Source organism: Myodes glareolus, chromosome 27, assembly GCF_982192425.1.
Source record: "Myodes glareolus chromosome 27, mMyoGla1.1, whole genome shotgun sequence".
In the NCBI taxonomy this organism is placed as follows: Eukaryota; Metazoa; Chordata; class Mammalia; order Rodentia; family Cricetidae; genus Myodes; species Myodes glareolus.
In genome coordinates this window covers 2,089,081-2,104,610 of record NC_142052.1, presented here as the reverse complement: position 1 = coordinate 2,104,610, position 15,530 = coordinate 2,089,081, and the positions used below count along the sequence as shown (strand labels likewise).

Sequence of the window (15,530 nt, the reverse complement as noted above, 5' to 3'; positions counted from 1 at the left end):
GGGGCGTGGCGGTCACAGCTGGGCGGAGCAGAGAGTGAGGGGCGGGGCGAGGCTGGGAGGGGCGGGGCTAGAAGACAGCCTGGGGCGGGGCGGTCTGGGTACGAGCAGGAGCTGCCGCTGCGGCCGCGGAGGGGGCGTGGCAGAGTGCGAAGGGGCGGGGCGAGGAGAGGAGGGGCAGGGCTAGAGACGAGCCTCGCCCGTAGCGGTCTGGGTGCGGGAAGGAGCTGCAGCTGCAGCTGCGGCCGCGGCTCAGTGCATCCCGCCCACCCCGTGCAAGGCACCGCGGCGCCGGGTGGGTGGGCTTCCGAGTTTAGCAGAGCGACTTCCGGGAGGCGGAGCCTCAGCCCAGTTTCCTCTCTCCGGACCCGAGGCGGTCTAGGCAGCCCGGCTCCACGCATCTCGGCGGCTGCAGCAGCATGGGCGGCGCACGGGACGCGGGCTGGGTGGCGGCGGGGCTGGTCCTGGGCGCTGGCGCCTGCTACTGCATCTACTGGCTGACTCGGGGCCCGCGGCCAAGACGCCGCCGCCTGCGCCCCTCGCGATCCGCAGGTGAGGCGATGGGCGGGCCACAGGTTCGGGGCTGCAGGGCCACTCCGAGCTGGGTGGGCCGGGGGTGCCCCGGGCGCTCACGGGTCCTTGTGTCGCGTGGGAGGACGTGGGGCAGAAAGGCTGGAGGTTGCCTTGGGTGGGTCCAGAGCCGTTTCCCTGCCCCCACTTCATTGTTTAAAATAAGGGCTGAAAACATTGCCCCAAGTTTTCTGTTGTTTCCTCGGCCTTCACCGGAGAGAACTAAGGTTTCCCCAAGCCGTGTAGGTTGCTTAAAGCCGTGTCGATTGTTTAAAATTTGTACCGGGCCTTTGTGTTACCAAAGAGATGTCCCTGGCTGCGAGTGTGTTACTGCGGGGCTTCAGGCCTAGCCTGAAACTTAACGTGTAACCCCCGTGAAAAGGGGATCCCTGTGGTGCGATTCTGCTGGCACCTGCCCTGGGGAGAAACCTTGAAACCATCCACAGCATCCTGCAACTCGGACTTGTAGGTTTAATCCTGTGGTGATTGGGACATTGAGAGGTCCTACAATTTGCTACGCATTCCAAAGGGGTCTTTTAGGTCCGGAAAACAATTTGAAATAAAATCTGCCGACCAAAAAAACCTGCTTTCCTCAGAGGTAGAGAAATGTATATTTTAAATTTTATTTATTTATTACGTATACTATATTCTGTCAGCGTGTATGCCTGCAGGCCAGAAAAGGGCACCAGACCTCATTACAGATGGTTGTGAGCCACCATGTGGTTGCTGGGAATTGAACTCAGGACCTTTGGAAGAGCAGGCAATGCTCTTATTCCCAGAGCCATCTCTCCAGCCCCGAAATGTATTTTTTTTAATTAGGTAACTATTAAAACATTTTACCGGCACCATTACATGTAATCTGCTAATACCATTCATTCTAAAGGCAAAATTCTCACCTCTGTGTGGGCATATGCAAATTAAGTTGCCCTTAAAATTGGAGGACTAGACTACCGTTTTCTACACCGAGAGTTCAATTAATGGGAAATAATTGCCTTTCCCTACAGGAAATGCTATAAGGGGTGTGCAGCCCCTTTCCCCCTTGGCACAGAGTTTGAACAGGTTGTGAAGATGAGCATTTGCCCTTATAAAGCCTGGATTGTTTTCTCTTTCTCTATCAAATATTTCTATACAATAATGTTTTTTTATTGTTGTTTTTGGAGACAGGGTTTCTGTATAACCCCAACTGTCCTGGAACTCACTCTGTAGACCAAGTTGGCCTTGAACTCACAGAGATCTCCCTGCCCCTGCCTCCTGAGAGCTGGGATCAAAAGCATTCGTTCATCTGGCTCATTTTTTGTTTTTTGTTTGTTTTAAGGCAGAAGGTCTGATTTATCCCTGCCCTGAAACTCACTATGTACAGAAAGTTGAATTTGTGATCCTGAAAGTTGAATTATCTTACTCCACCTCCCTCATTGCCAGGCTTGATAGCATACACCACTATACTTTATCAATAGATTCCTCACAGACCCTTCCCAAAGTTCTAACCTTTTCTTTAACTTTGGAGAAATGTGTGATTCCTCTTAAGAGGTTGGCCAGTCCCAGAGGACGGTACTGAGGTAGAAGGACCAAGAATCAGTGCAGGTCTAGACTACATAGTGAAAACCTGTCCCCGCAAAAAAGTATAATTTCTGGACTAAAATTCTTTGAGGCCTTTGGAGAAGATGGAAACAGCATCAAATCATTCAGCTTGACATAAGAACTTGACAGAGAGAGTACAGATCTCAATCATGAATGAAGGGGATATTTCGGGGATTGAGAAAATGATTTATCAAGGCCAGGTGACATATAAGGAGAATTCATAGGAGTATGTATTATTTATTGCATATATATGCAATAATATATATTATACATATATTGTATATATACATTATATATTGTATATAATATATATTATATATATATTGTGTGTGTATATATATATATATATATATATATATATATATATATATAAGCTGCACAGTAGACAGGTGGTGTTGGTGCACGCCTTTAATCCCAGCACTCCAGAATCAGGCGGATCTCTGCGAGTTCAAGGCCAGCCTGGTCTACAGAGTGAATTCCAGGATAGGCTACAAAACTACAAAGAAACCTTATCTCAAAACAAAAACTACACAGTAATGTATAAGAGTCATTAAAATAATATTCCTGATAACTTACAACATTAGGAATACTCATCAAAAAATAAAGGCAAAGAATCTTTAATTAAAGATATTTAATATTAAAATGTTAGTTGCATTTTTACTAAGTCCAAGAATAAGAGACAATGCTATCATAACTATTAGCATTGTCCTGGAGTGTCAGGCATCTTGATAGAAAAAAAAAAGTCATGAAATTCAGTAATACAAAGGAAGCAAAATTATAGAAAAAGAAATTCTATTTGTAAATGACTTATTTTGAGTCAGAAAAGTGCCAGAGAATTAATTGGACACTAGAATGGAAAAAAAAATGGTAAAATGGAACACAACAGAAATACACACAGTAACTTCTTATACCTAAGCACTATGTGCAGGTTTTCAATATACGTTTAATTGAAAAGATTTCATTCATTAAAAGCTTCTAAAACTAGGAATGTATCTAGTAGAAAGCCTGTATGAAGATAAACCACACAATGCCACACTGGAAACACGATTGTGCTTTTTCCATGGGTTGCCTGCCTGATAAGATTCTTAAGGATAATCAGTCTCACCCTTTTGTACCTAGTACAAACCTAGCCCATCGCTAACCAATGCTCTTTAGGCAAATGTCCTGTCAGATCGATGCCCGATGTTTAAAGTAGGTGACAAAATGCTATCAGCATCGAGGGCACATTATTTACATGCAGTGGCTTTCTAATAGACACATGAGTACTGGTTAGCACTTGATGGCTATGAACCTTTGTTTCCTACATAAATTAGAATAATAATAATATCTTTTTCCTAGGGATACCTGAGAATCAAATGATACAAAACGTGTAAAGTGCTTTAAGCGAGCCGTCCGCAGAACCTCCGACATTTGGGTGCCTGCTCAGAAAAGGCTGAACTCTTCCTTTTCTCCTTCTTCATTCTTTCTGTCTCTGACCAAAACCCTAAGCAGGCTTTCCCCCATGCTGCATTGAGTCCTCGGTGGTTCCCTTCCTCTTCCACTTGGCGGAGCCTCCATTGCCGCAGCGGCCTGTGCTCTTGAAGCCATGACCCCTCTCTGCCCTCTCTCCATCTCCCTCCTACCAGCAGACACCAGGATTTGCAGCTTGCTTGCCCTGTTGCTTTCTCTAAAACATGAAAATTGTCCTCAAGCTTTAAAAACCAAAACAAGTAATTGTGAGAGCATCAGAGTTGGTGTTTGAACGTTTCAAACTTTACAAACAAAGCAGAACACTTCACTGATGACTGTTAATGACCTTCAAGTGGCTTTCTTCTTATGCAGAGGATTTAACCAATGGTTCCTATGATGAGGTCCTAAATGCTGAACAACTTGAGAAACTTCTATACCTGCTGGAGTCCACCGATGACCCTATAATTGTTGAAAAAGCCTTGGTCACCCTGGGTAATAATGCAGCCTTCTCAACTAATCAAGTAAGTCTCCTCTTTCCCACAGCAGTAGTTGCAGTTCACTGACATTCACAACATTATCGGCATTTTTGGCTTCATAAAAATCACAGCCAAATAATGAAATTACAAGAAGTAATTTCTGAGAAGCTGGATACCAGCATCGCCGTAAGAGCTGGGTAATAGCATCGTAATAGTTCCTAGTCAACAAAAAGCAGAGTTTGCATAAAATAGTAAAAGCACCTTACATTTAAGTATGTGTTTTCATTGGATAGCTGACCTCGCTAGAGTGGTCTGATGTAGGTGACCCTCAGCCAGCCGTAACCACCAAGGTGGTGTAAATGGCTAAGACTATAGAGTTTAATGTGAATGCCTTTCTCCCTTCCTCCTCAGAGAACAAGTAAAAACAATTTGGGGTTTTTTTCAACAGTGCTTTTGTTAACATTGTCATCAGTCCAGATTTATTTTGAGCTAAAAAAAAGAATTTTAAATGTTCTGCCATTAAAAAGGGATATACATTTGAGGAAATATATAGGCATTTAAGGTGATTATGCAACATCTACATGTGTCAGTATACAAACTGCTCCATACATATATGTATATTATGTGTGTGTCAGTTAGAATAAAGGGAGATAGATAAATAAAAACCAGGCATGGTGCCACACACTTGTAATTGTAGCACTGGGGAAACAGTGACAAGGAGTCCATGGAGCTCGCCGGTTTTCTCCGGGTCACAGAAAGCCACACCAACGATATTCACAGCAAACAGGGGCATCCCACATCACTGGCCCCAACCGATCCCAAAAGACCCAGATAATAAACATTGTTTCTCAACCAATATCCATAGTTACTTTTGACTTCTGTATTTATTGCTTTCAGCAAGGGATACACATGCATTATCCTGGGTCAGGGGCAAGAATGTATATAACTTAAGATTGTAGTTGTGTGCTAGTTTAGGTTGTAAAACTAACAACCTAAAAACCATTCTATGGGAAATCCAAGGCAAGTTTGGTAGTTACATTATTCTCTGAAAGGCAGGTAAAAGGAACAGTTTGAGTACACAGTAAGCTAGCAGACTGAAGTGACTTCAAGGTTTATTATTAACTTTGGCTATGAGGGCCAGCAAAAATTCCAATCTTGGAATATAAGAGATATTTCAGAATATTGCATCTCCATACTTGTTGAGTCCCAGCTAATGAAAGAACTGTCTCAAAAAAAAAAAAAAAAAAGGTGAATCACATTTTGAGCAATGGCCTCTGCACATGGGCACACTCACATAAAGACAATTTCTGAACAGGAAGATTTGTATATGAATATACAAATAACGTTTCTCTAAAGTGACTCATTTTAGTTGCATTTCTGTGTGCATGCAAAAGGGCAAAAGGTTGCCTATTGAAGTTATGATCCACTTTTTCCCTCTCTCTTAGGCCATTATTCGTGAGCTGGGCGGTATCCCGATCGTTGGAAACAAAATCAACTCTCTGAACCACAGTATTAAGGAGAAAGCATTAAATGCACTAAATAACCTGAGTGTGAATGTTGAGAATCAAGTCAAGATAAAGGTAACTTGCCCGAAATAAAATGCATCATGTCCTCTACACAAAAGAGGAAGTAATTAGCGTGCACACCTTTAATCCCAGCACTGGGAGGCAGAGGCAGGCTGATCTCTATGAGTTCAAGGCCAGCCTGGTCTACAAGAGCTAGTTCCAGGACAGGCTTCAAAGCTACAGAAAAACCCTGTCTGGGAAAACTTTTAAAAAAAAAAAAAGTGAGGATTAAAACTCAGGGTAGGTGTGCTTTATAACTTTACAGCCAACAACTCCCTCTAAAGAGAGACCCTAAAGCAGAGATATGCGCTAGGCTTTGTGGTCAGGTTCCATTTTACCTCAGCAATGCAGGAAGAACACAGAATCCAGGAACACAGACCGGCAGACTCGGTAAACTCATAAACCAGTGGCTGCAACTCGGTAGTTTTAAACTGATTGGTACAGAGGAAGACAATGGGTGGCAGTTTGGGTGTAAGAAAGTCCTTCCAAAGTCAGACCCACAGAAAGTGGGTAAAAGAGATGAGCAGCCAATGCGAGTGACTCACTCATCGGCTCAGACCCCCCAGTGCGCCTGTGGGGACATTGTCACAGTGTGAGTCACCAGCTCAGACCTCCAGTGCGCCTGTGGGGACATTGTCACAGTGTGAGTCACCAGCTCAGACCCCCAGTGCGCCTGGAGGACACTGTCACAGTGTGAGTCACTCGTCAGCTCAGACCTCCAGTGCGCCTGTGGGGACACTGTCACAGTGTGAGTCGTCAGCTCAGACCCCCAGTGCGCCTGGAGGACACTGTCACAGTGTGAGTCACCAGCTCAGACCTCCGGTGCACCTGTGAGGACACTGTCACAGTGTGAGTCACTCCTCAGCTCAGACCCCCAGTGCGCCTGTGGGGACACTGTCACAGTGTGAGTCACTCCTCAGCTCAGACCTCCAGTGCGCCTGTGGGGACACTGTCACAGTGTGAGTCGTCAGCTCAGACCCCCAGTGCGCCTGGAGGACACTGTCACAGTGTGAGTCACTCCTCAGCTCAGACCCCCAGTGCGCCTGGAGGACACAGTCACAGCGAGTCACTCGTCAGCTCATATCTCCGGTGCGCCTGTCCGTCCAGCCTACCCTCATCGTCAGCTGGAGAAGCTGATACTTTTCTTAAAGGATGGAGAAAGTTGGCTTACACGTGTAATGTAGACCTTGAAAATGTGACCTCTGCTTGCTTCCTTGTTACACTGCCACATCACAAACGTTCATAAAGGTGTGTTGGGTGGTTAGTTGATCGGACATTTTCTTATAATTTTGATGGCATTCAGATTTAGTGATGATTTTTCCAGTCTGGAAATTGAATTGATATTGAATACTGCCATTGCCATTTTTGCAGTAGAGGTGAGAAACTCACATACCTGCATCTCCTGAAATAAGAACAGTTCCGCTGAAGTTAATTTTGCTCTGATTGCTTTTAATTCTCAGCACAGTGCCAGGTCATTAACAAAGACAGCTTAGCCAAATGGTCACCAGAGTCAGAGAACCTGACATAAATGTCTCCTGTTCTGAAGATCCAGTTCCTAAGCGCTGCTCTACCCCGCAGAAAAGCAGCACTCAGGACAAGTCTGGAGAGCCCGAGGTGCTCAGTCTCTCTCTCCTGCCTTCAGGTGTATGTCCAGCGAGTCTGCGAGGATGTCTTTGCGGATCCCCTGAACTCTGCCGTGCAGCTGGCCGGCCTGAGGCTGCTCACGAACATGACTGTCACCAACGACTACCAGCACCTGCTCAGCAGCTACATCACCGGCCTGCTCCACTTGCTGCTTACCGGGAACGGAAGCACCAAGGTAGGGAGCCGCTGCGCCAAGCTCAGGAGACTGCATTTCCTGTCCACATGCGGTGGCGCATACTTCTAATCCCAACACTTGGGGGTGCAGAGGCAGGCCGAGCTCTGGGAGTGCTACCTAGTCTACATAATGAGTTCCAGAGGGTAGGGGGAGAAAGATTGGGACCCCAGACTCTGTATTTCATCCCTGTGAGGTTCCCCTAAAAAGACAGTGCTGCCTTTAATCTCAGCACTCGAGAACGAGGCAGGTGATCTGTGTGAATCGTGGCCGACCTGATCTGTATGGCAGATTCTAACTGGTAGGGCCACATAAAGAAACCCCGTATCCAAAAGAAGTGTAGTCCACTCAGCGTTTATGAAAAATCCTCATAGACACCCAAGAAAGCCTTTTGTCTGCTTGCCCAGAACCGCAGATTGTGTGAAGCTCTTGTGCTGTGTCTTGGGCGATCGTTTGATTTTCTGAGAAGCAGGAAAGTCATGTTGTTCTGGGACCCATGGCGTCCTTAACTAGAAACAGGAACCGAGTAAAGGACTCTGAGAAATAGTGACGTAAGCTGCAGCTCTTACTTCATGTTGACAGCTCTCAAAGTTAGCATACGAAGTAATGGGTTTTATTGTCTGGTTTTTATGTATGGTCTTGGTGACTCCTTGTCTTAGTTAGGGTTTCTGTTGCTATGAAGAGACTCCATGACCACTGCAACTCTTATAAAAAAGGAAACACTCATTGGTATGACTCTCTTACAGTTCAGAGGTTCAGTCTATTATCATGTTGGGGAGCAGGCGGACATGGTGCTGGCTACATCTTGATCAGAAAGCAGCAGGAAGTGGACTCAGATACTGGGCCATATCCTTAGCCTAGAAAACTCCCGAAGCCCACCCCCTTAATGACACACTTCCTCCAACAAGGCCACACCTCCTAATAGTGCTACCCCCTGTGAGATTATGGGGCCAGTTACATTCAAACTACCACGTTCCAATCCCTGAACCCCATAAGCTTTTAATATCGTAGTGCAAAATGCATTTTGAAAATGCAACTTCAAAAGTCTTCGTTATCTCAACAATGTTTAAAAGTACAGAGTTGAAAGTCTCTTCTGGGATTCGTGAAGTCTCTTACCTGTAATTCCTTATAAAATCAAAATCAAAAAACATCACACACTTCCAACATATAATGGCACAGGAGATATATATATATATACCATCCTAAACACAGAGAAGGGAGCAGGGTGAGGAAAGTCAAAGTCAGACCAAAAACCAGCTGGGAAACTCCATGTCTGAGGTTAAAATGTTCTTCAGCTCTCCTAACTCTGCTCAGCTGCGTTGACTGCAGCACCCTTCTCTCTGGGGCTGCTTCCACTCCCTGGTTCCAGGACTATGGCATCTCCAGCATCTTGGGATCTCCAAGACTTCAACCTTACAGTTTCACACAGTTTCTTGGCCTCCGTTCAGGGACACCCCTGACACTTGCCTGGCCTCTGTGGCTTTCCTTAGTTTCAGGGGCAAATAACATAGCTCCTTCTGTTAAACCCCCCAGAACCATGTGGCCAGAGCTACCAAGTTCTGCTGCTCCCTGGGGCTGAACATGGTCCCTGTGTTCTGTTACATCCTCACCAGCTTTCTGTCCTTCACCACCTAAGCTTGGCTGTTGTTCCGCAGACCAGGCTGGCCTCAGACTCAGAGATCCGCCAGCCTCTGCCTCCTCAGTGCTGGGACTGAAGGTGTGCACCACCAGACCTGGGAGTTCTAGGCTTCTTCAGTTCCTTTTCACAGCTGAAAACTTAACTGGATGGGATCCTCCCCTGAGGTCACCACTCCCTTTATCCCATTTCTTAATCTGTTTATCTCCTTGAACACAGGACTTAGCTCCATCCCTCTTCCTGATGCCCCTTTTCTCAGTCCATAGGATTCGTGTTTTCATTTTCACAGCTTGTTCCTCTTCATTACAAATCTGAATAACCACACAACAGGGTCTGTGCTAGGCTGTTTTGAGAGCTCCTCTACCTATGGAATTAATTCAAAATTCTGCACTTTAGCCTCAGGCGAACTGTTCAGACTAGCCACAATCTTCACCAAAATATCACAGGACCGATCTCTAGGCCATATGTAAACTCCTGAGGTGGCCCCCACAGTTCATGGGATCTGTCACCCCCAGCACCCCCGGCTTCCATGCTGCGACTAGAATGGTCCATTAAGCGGTGCATAAAGCATCCTACTCCTCTCCAAACCCAGATAAGTATCTGGCGTCATTTTGGGGTTATCAGGGTATAATTACAGAAGAGCCGCACTGTAGTCCAGGGTTTCTGGTGTTATGTGTGGGTGGTCCCAGACATGCACAGGCGTGCAGAATTAAACACAAGAGTAGGCCCTCTTTTTGGCAGTGCTGCTGCCGCTCCAGACTGCCTCCAGCCCAGGAAGGCGCCTTCCCTCTGTGCTATCATGTGACTGCTACGTGAAAATGCTCTCCCTTGACTGTCTCTGTGGCCTCTTTACCTGGAACCCAGGAGGAACTCTTAGTTCGGAGCCAAGCTCTGGACCTGTGTATTGTACATCTGTCTCAGATCTGTGAGAGATGACTCACATCGGGTTGTTGTTGTTTTTGTTTGGTTGGTTGTTTTTTGGGGGTTTTGTTTGTTTTGTTTTTTGTATTTTTCTATTGCATTGCCAAGAACTTTTCTAGGATAGAAAATTAAAGTTTTGATGGGAACCTGGTCATCATTATGGCTTTGTTTCTCTATAAAAGCTGAGTACGGTGTGAAGTTCTAGCTGGAAAATGCGTCTTTGCGTAGCCACCTGTTTGTATGTGTCGTGGATGTTTCCCCGGTAGGTATCCAGCAGAGGGACTTTTACAGATCTGTTTAGTTTGTAGAGGTATTCTCACTGAGCTCTGTGATCTGTGGTTGCACCCTGACTCACGGCAAAGACAATACTGTACAATACTGTCTGTACTGACCAGAGAACCCACAACCTAAATGTCCTGAGTCGCCACAAGGTGGTGTAGGGGCAAGGAAGGAAAAGAGCAGAACTTGAAACTGTCGTCCATGCATGTTTGACCTGCAGAGGGCAGCACGGTCTCTCAGGCTCACGGTGATCAGTTGCACACTTCTGTTCCTGTTCCCCTGCTGCGCTGCACCGACTTACAGCCGCGCGCTGTGTTCCTCAGACCTGTTCCTGGTGCCGCTGGTAGCCCACAGGGAGTGCGCTACAGGGGCAGAGGTCACTCTTGCTTCTCAGCAGCGATCCCCACTTTGGGGCAGGATGGGCCAGGGGCATAGACTTCTGTTTTTACCTGTTCTCTTCTGCACTGTTTGACATTTGATCATGATTTTGTATTAATTTTACAAATTTTTAATTTGGGGGGGGGGTGGGAAGGTTTGTTTTCAGAGACAGGGTTTCTCTGTGTAGCCCTGGCCGTTCTGGAACCTGCTCTGTGGAGCCGGCTGGCCTCTAGTTCACACAGATCCACCTGCCTCTGCTGCCGACGCTGGGACTAAAAACGTGCACCTCCATACCCACATGGTAAAACTGAGGTTAGGCAAAGTTTATCGCCTTCTCCTTAATAAACACATCCACATGTGATCACAGGAATTGTAGGCGAACAGCGCACGTGGAAACTTCCTTTTTCTTTGTTTCCCTGTATTTGTTCTCAGGCTAAGAGAGACCTTAGCGTAGTGCTTGCCCAGCGCAGGAGACCCAGGTTGGACCCCACCACCCTCTCCCCGGATTCCCAAAGTCAATGTGTGTTGCCTGTCTAACAAGATAGAAAAAGCACATCTAGGTTCCTTCTTGGATCTGGTGAAAGTAGATTTGTTCTTAGTGCCCTCTTCTTCCTCCTCCCTTTAATTTCAGTGGTCTTGTAGAAAGTGTGGATTAGTGTTTTTCAAAGAGGCATTCTGAGACTGGAGAGATGGCTCAGCACATAGGAGCATATGTTGCTCTTGCAGAGGTCTCAGTATCAAGCACACATATAACCATTGCTAACTCCAGAGGCTCCGATGCCCCCTTCTGGCCTCTGCAGGTACTGCACACACATGGTACATATACATAGTCAACCATCTATACACATAAAATAAGTCTAAGGATTTTTAAAACATTCTATTTAATTTCTGACTTCAAAAATAAGTAATAAAAATGCTAGCATTTTAATTATCATTTAGACCACTTTCATATTACTTCCTAATTAAATGATCATGAAACATCTTTCACATTTTAAAAAGACAACCTCCAAGAGTTCTGGGTTCAAGTGGGGACACTGTCTCAATGTCTGAGGTAAAGGACAATCACAGACACCACTGACCTCTGCCTCTGGCCTTCTCATGCACACATATGTGAACATGTGTGCGCACAAGCACAGTCTCGGGAAGAAAGGAGGTGACTGAACACATACCAGACATACGGTATTGGGGAACATTTGCTGAGCTCTCGCTGCTCTCAGAGTGGTGTCAAGGGTCAGAGGAGCCGAGTGGAGACTTCACAGAGAGAGTTGCAGCCAGGCTTGGGGGTGCAGACGGGAGTTAGAAGACAGCACCCTAGGAAGAGGGTTGTGCTTGCTGATCCAGTAAACCCAGCCCTCTCGCCGGCAGGTCCAGGTGTTGAAGCTGCTTTTGAATTTGTCTGAGAACCCAGCTATGACAGAAGGACTACTGAGTGCCCAAGTGAGTAGATCACCTGCCCGGTTTGTGCGCGCGCGCAAACACACACACACACACACACAAACAGATTGGACAGATGGAGCTAGGAAGGTCTGCCCAGAAACACTCGCAGAAATTATCTCTGAAGAATAGAACTGTGGGGTTGGCCTACTATTCCTTGTGTATATTAATTTGTGTTTACTGAAACAAGCATATTTTACTTTAAAAACTATCTTTAAATTCCTCTGCATCAACTTTTCCATTGCTGCTCCTGTTGCAGTACTCAGTATCCTTGCATCTGTAAATATGGTTTGTTTTCCGCACATGTGCCTCAGCGTTTGCTGAGACAACAGTGTCGAGCCACCCGCATGCGCTCGATGCTGGGCAGAGTGCCCAGACCAGCGAGTACACAGCGCTCGTCCTCATGAACTCAAACCCGTAACCAACGAGCAGTCTCGGAGAGAACTGGCCCCAGTGGCCTCAGTGGCGCAGAGTGGTCTGAAATTCCCCGCCCACAAAAGCAGGGCCGTCCACTCAGCCCTGGTCCCGGACTGTGGGGCGGTGGTGATACTGGTTGCACTGATGAGTTCTTACAGAAACTGCATGGATCCTACAATGGTTGGTCTTTCAAATGGGATCTCTCTGGGGTTCCAAAGAAATCTTACCTTTTATCTAACAAACACAACCTCATTTTGGGGCTAGAAAACCTGCACGGGTGTGAGTGAGTTAGCAGCTGGGGTTGCCTGCCCCAGATCAGACTTCTAAATGGAAACCAGTCGACACTATTTTAAAATACAAGATGACACTCGGTGTTTCCTCTTTCAGGTGGACGCTTCCTTTCTTTCCCTGTATGATGGCCAAATAACAAGTGAGATTCTTCTCCGGGCTCTCACGCTGTTCCAGAACCTAAATAACTGCCTCAGGGTGGAAGGCTGCTTGGCTGCTCAGCCGCCCTTCGCCAAAGGCTCCTTGTTTTCCCTGCTGTACGGAGAAGACTGTGCCCAGAAGATGAGAGCGCTAGCTTACCACCACGATGCGGATGTGAAAGAGAAGGCTTTAGCGATAATGCCGAAATTCTGACTGGCTGCTCCTGCTGTTTCTTCTCTCCCTCTCTCTCTCTCTCTCTCCCCCTCCCTCCCTCCCTCCCTCCCTCTGTCTCTCTGTGTGTTTGTTTGGTTTTTCAAGACAGGGTTTCTCTGTGTAACAGTCCTGGCTGTCCTAGAACTCACTTTGTAGACCAGGCAGGCCTCGAACTCACAGAGATCCGCCTGCCTCTGCCTCCCTGAGTGCTGGGATATTAAAGGTGTGTATCACCACTGCCCAGTATTCCTACTTTTTCTATGAGTAATGCAGTCTTAAGTCAGCACACAAGGACTTATTTTCTACCTTTCTTTAAAAGGATTGTTTTCAGCTGATGGAGTTAAACAATAGAAGTCGCCTTTTGTTTATAACATAGTTCAGGGTGAACAGTTGTGATCCAACATGACTTTCAAAATTTGAATTTTTTTTTTTTTTTTGAGACAGGCTTTCTTTGTGTAGCCATGACTCTCTTGGAACTCATAGACCAGGCTGGCCTTGAATTCACAGAGATCTCCTGCCTCTGCTTCCTGAGAGCTGGGACTAAAGGCGTGCACCATACCACCTGGCAGAATTTTGGATTTTGGAATAGTTGAGGTTTGGGGCAGTGTGGGGATTAGGCAGGATCAACAGGCAATGTCTCGGGAACAGCCAGAGGATGGGAGTCACTTCTGGGGCAGAGGTTTAGTTGGCTTCATGGATTAATTTGCTCTTCAGGTTTATTTTCAATAATTTTACTGGTATCAAGTGAATATGAGATTGAACTAGAGATACTTACTGGGATATTTGATGGCTCCCTCACTTCGAATCAGTGGCCTTTCTCTGCACAGTCCTGACTCCTGGAAGTGATTGGCAGTTGCTCACGAGCCAGCCTGAGCTGCTGAGTGGAGACCAGATCTGCCACAGCAGCAGGCTCTGTGCCTCAGTGATCCCCAAGCTCAGCTCAGCTCCACCCGCCTCTCCCCCCCATACCACTGGCAGGCCTTTGCTCATCATCAGAGTCTCCCCCCCCCCCCCTTTCGGGTCAGTCAAACTGTATTTCCTTCTCCAGGGAACATGTTCTTAGCACTCACCCCAGTGTAAGGATGTGTCAAATGCTGGAGAGCAAGCCAGGTTTCCACCCACAGGCAGCTGGCTGAACCAAGTAGCCGCTCGTTACAAGACTGGCCTGGGTGAGTCTGACGGGAGTCATATAGAAATACACCCTGAAATGATGTTTTTAAAAGCTGTTGTAAAACAATGTATTGTGGTCCTGTGTATTTTTTAACAATGAGAAATAAATTTGTACATAGACAGAACATTTCTAGAATGATACGTAAAGCTTGTGAGCCTGGACTAGGAGGTGGGCACATTGGATTTTTTGTGTGTACCCATTGCTACTGTTTGAATTTTTTACTGAGCCTAAATTATGTAATTTTTTAATAAAAAGAAAAAATACAAGGATGTAAAAAATTTCTTTCCCCTCATTGATATTATTTTACTAATTTTCATTCACATTTTACTTGACTAAAATTATAATTTTTCTAAATTTTTTTCAAATTTATTTGTGTTTGGCCTGCAGGCATTGGAACTGAAGCAGATGGTTGTAAGCTACCTATGGGTGCTGGGAACTGAACCCAAGTGCTTTTAGCCACCGAGCCATTTCTCTGAGCCCTACAAACATTGTCAGCTGTCTGCTCAGATATTTATAGCCCAGGAGGTGTAAGTCTGATGTCTTTGAGTTCAGCCAGGTTCTACCGTATGTGGGTCCATTGTGCCCTTGTGCTTGGCACTGAGTGTGCAAGCCAAAGCTCCACTGTGTGTGCGTGTGTGTGTGTGTGTGTGTGTGTGTGTGTGTGAGAGAGAGAGAGAGAGCGCGCTTTAGGGGTGCTTCAGAACACATCTGTAAAGACTAGGGTGTTTCAAGAGGCACATATTCTCAAACTGAAAGCTGTATTCTCAGGATTGATAGACATCAGCTTGGAAGACTCTTTAGAACAGGAAAATGTTGACTAAGACTAGGAGCCTACAGTGTGCTGGAGTGAGGAGCACTAAGCCATGATCCAAAGGGCACGTTTCTTTATAACGGCTTGAAAATCTGCCGTTTACTGAAAATGGACGTCGGAAGGTTGTGCAGGAGCTTTCGCCGTGCTGGGTCTGGGAGCTCCTCGCCACCCTTCTGTCCTCTCTCAGTCTGACGCGCCATACTTGCCGGCAGCTGCCTGGTTCTGAAGTGTCGGGGTAGAGCAGGGTTCCACAGGTACCCAGGAAGAGCATACAGTGAGTCATGCCAGTAGCTTCCTCTTCTGTGGTTCATAACGTATGAGTGAAGGACCCACCTTCAGAGGCCACTCTCAGTGAGGATATTCCTCAAGGACCATAAACTGATGTTGAAG

The 15,530-nt window shown here is 46.4% G+C and overlaps 1 protein-coding gene across 1 annotated transcript; it reads left to right on the top strand.

Moving 5' to 3' along the window:
• The first annotated feature begins 227 nt into the window (after positions 1 to 227).
• Positions 228 to 14,607, top strand: Armc10 (armadillo repeat containing 10). Its single transcript, XM_048433516.3, has 6 exons — positions 228 to 549; positions 3,967 to 4,115; positions 5,516 to 5,650; positions 7,278 to 7,454; positions 12,031 to 12,102; positions 12,904 to 14,607. Exons 1-6 carry the CDS (start codon positions 417 to 419, stop codon positions 13,156 to 13,158), a joined length of 921 nt encoding a protein of 306 aa, XP_048289473.1. The 5' UTR covers positions 228 to 416; the 3' UTR covers positions 13,159 to 14,607.
• The last annotated feature ends 923 nt before the right edge of the window (positions 14,608 to 15,530 follow it).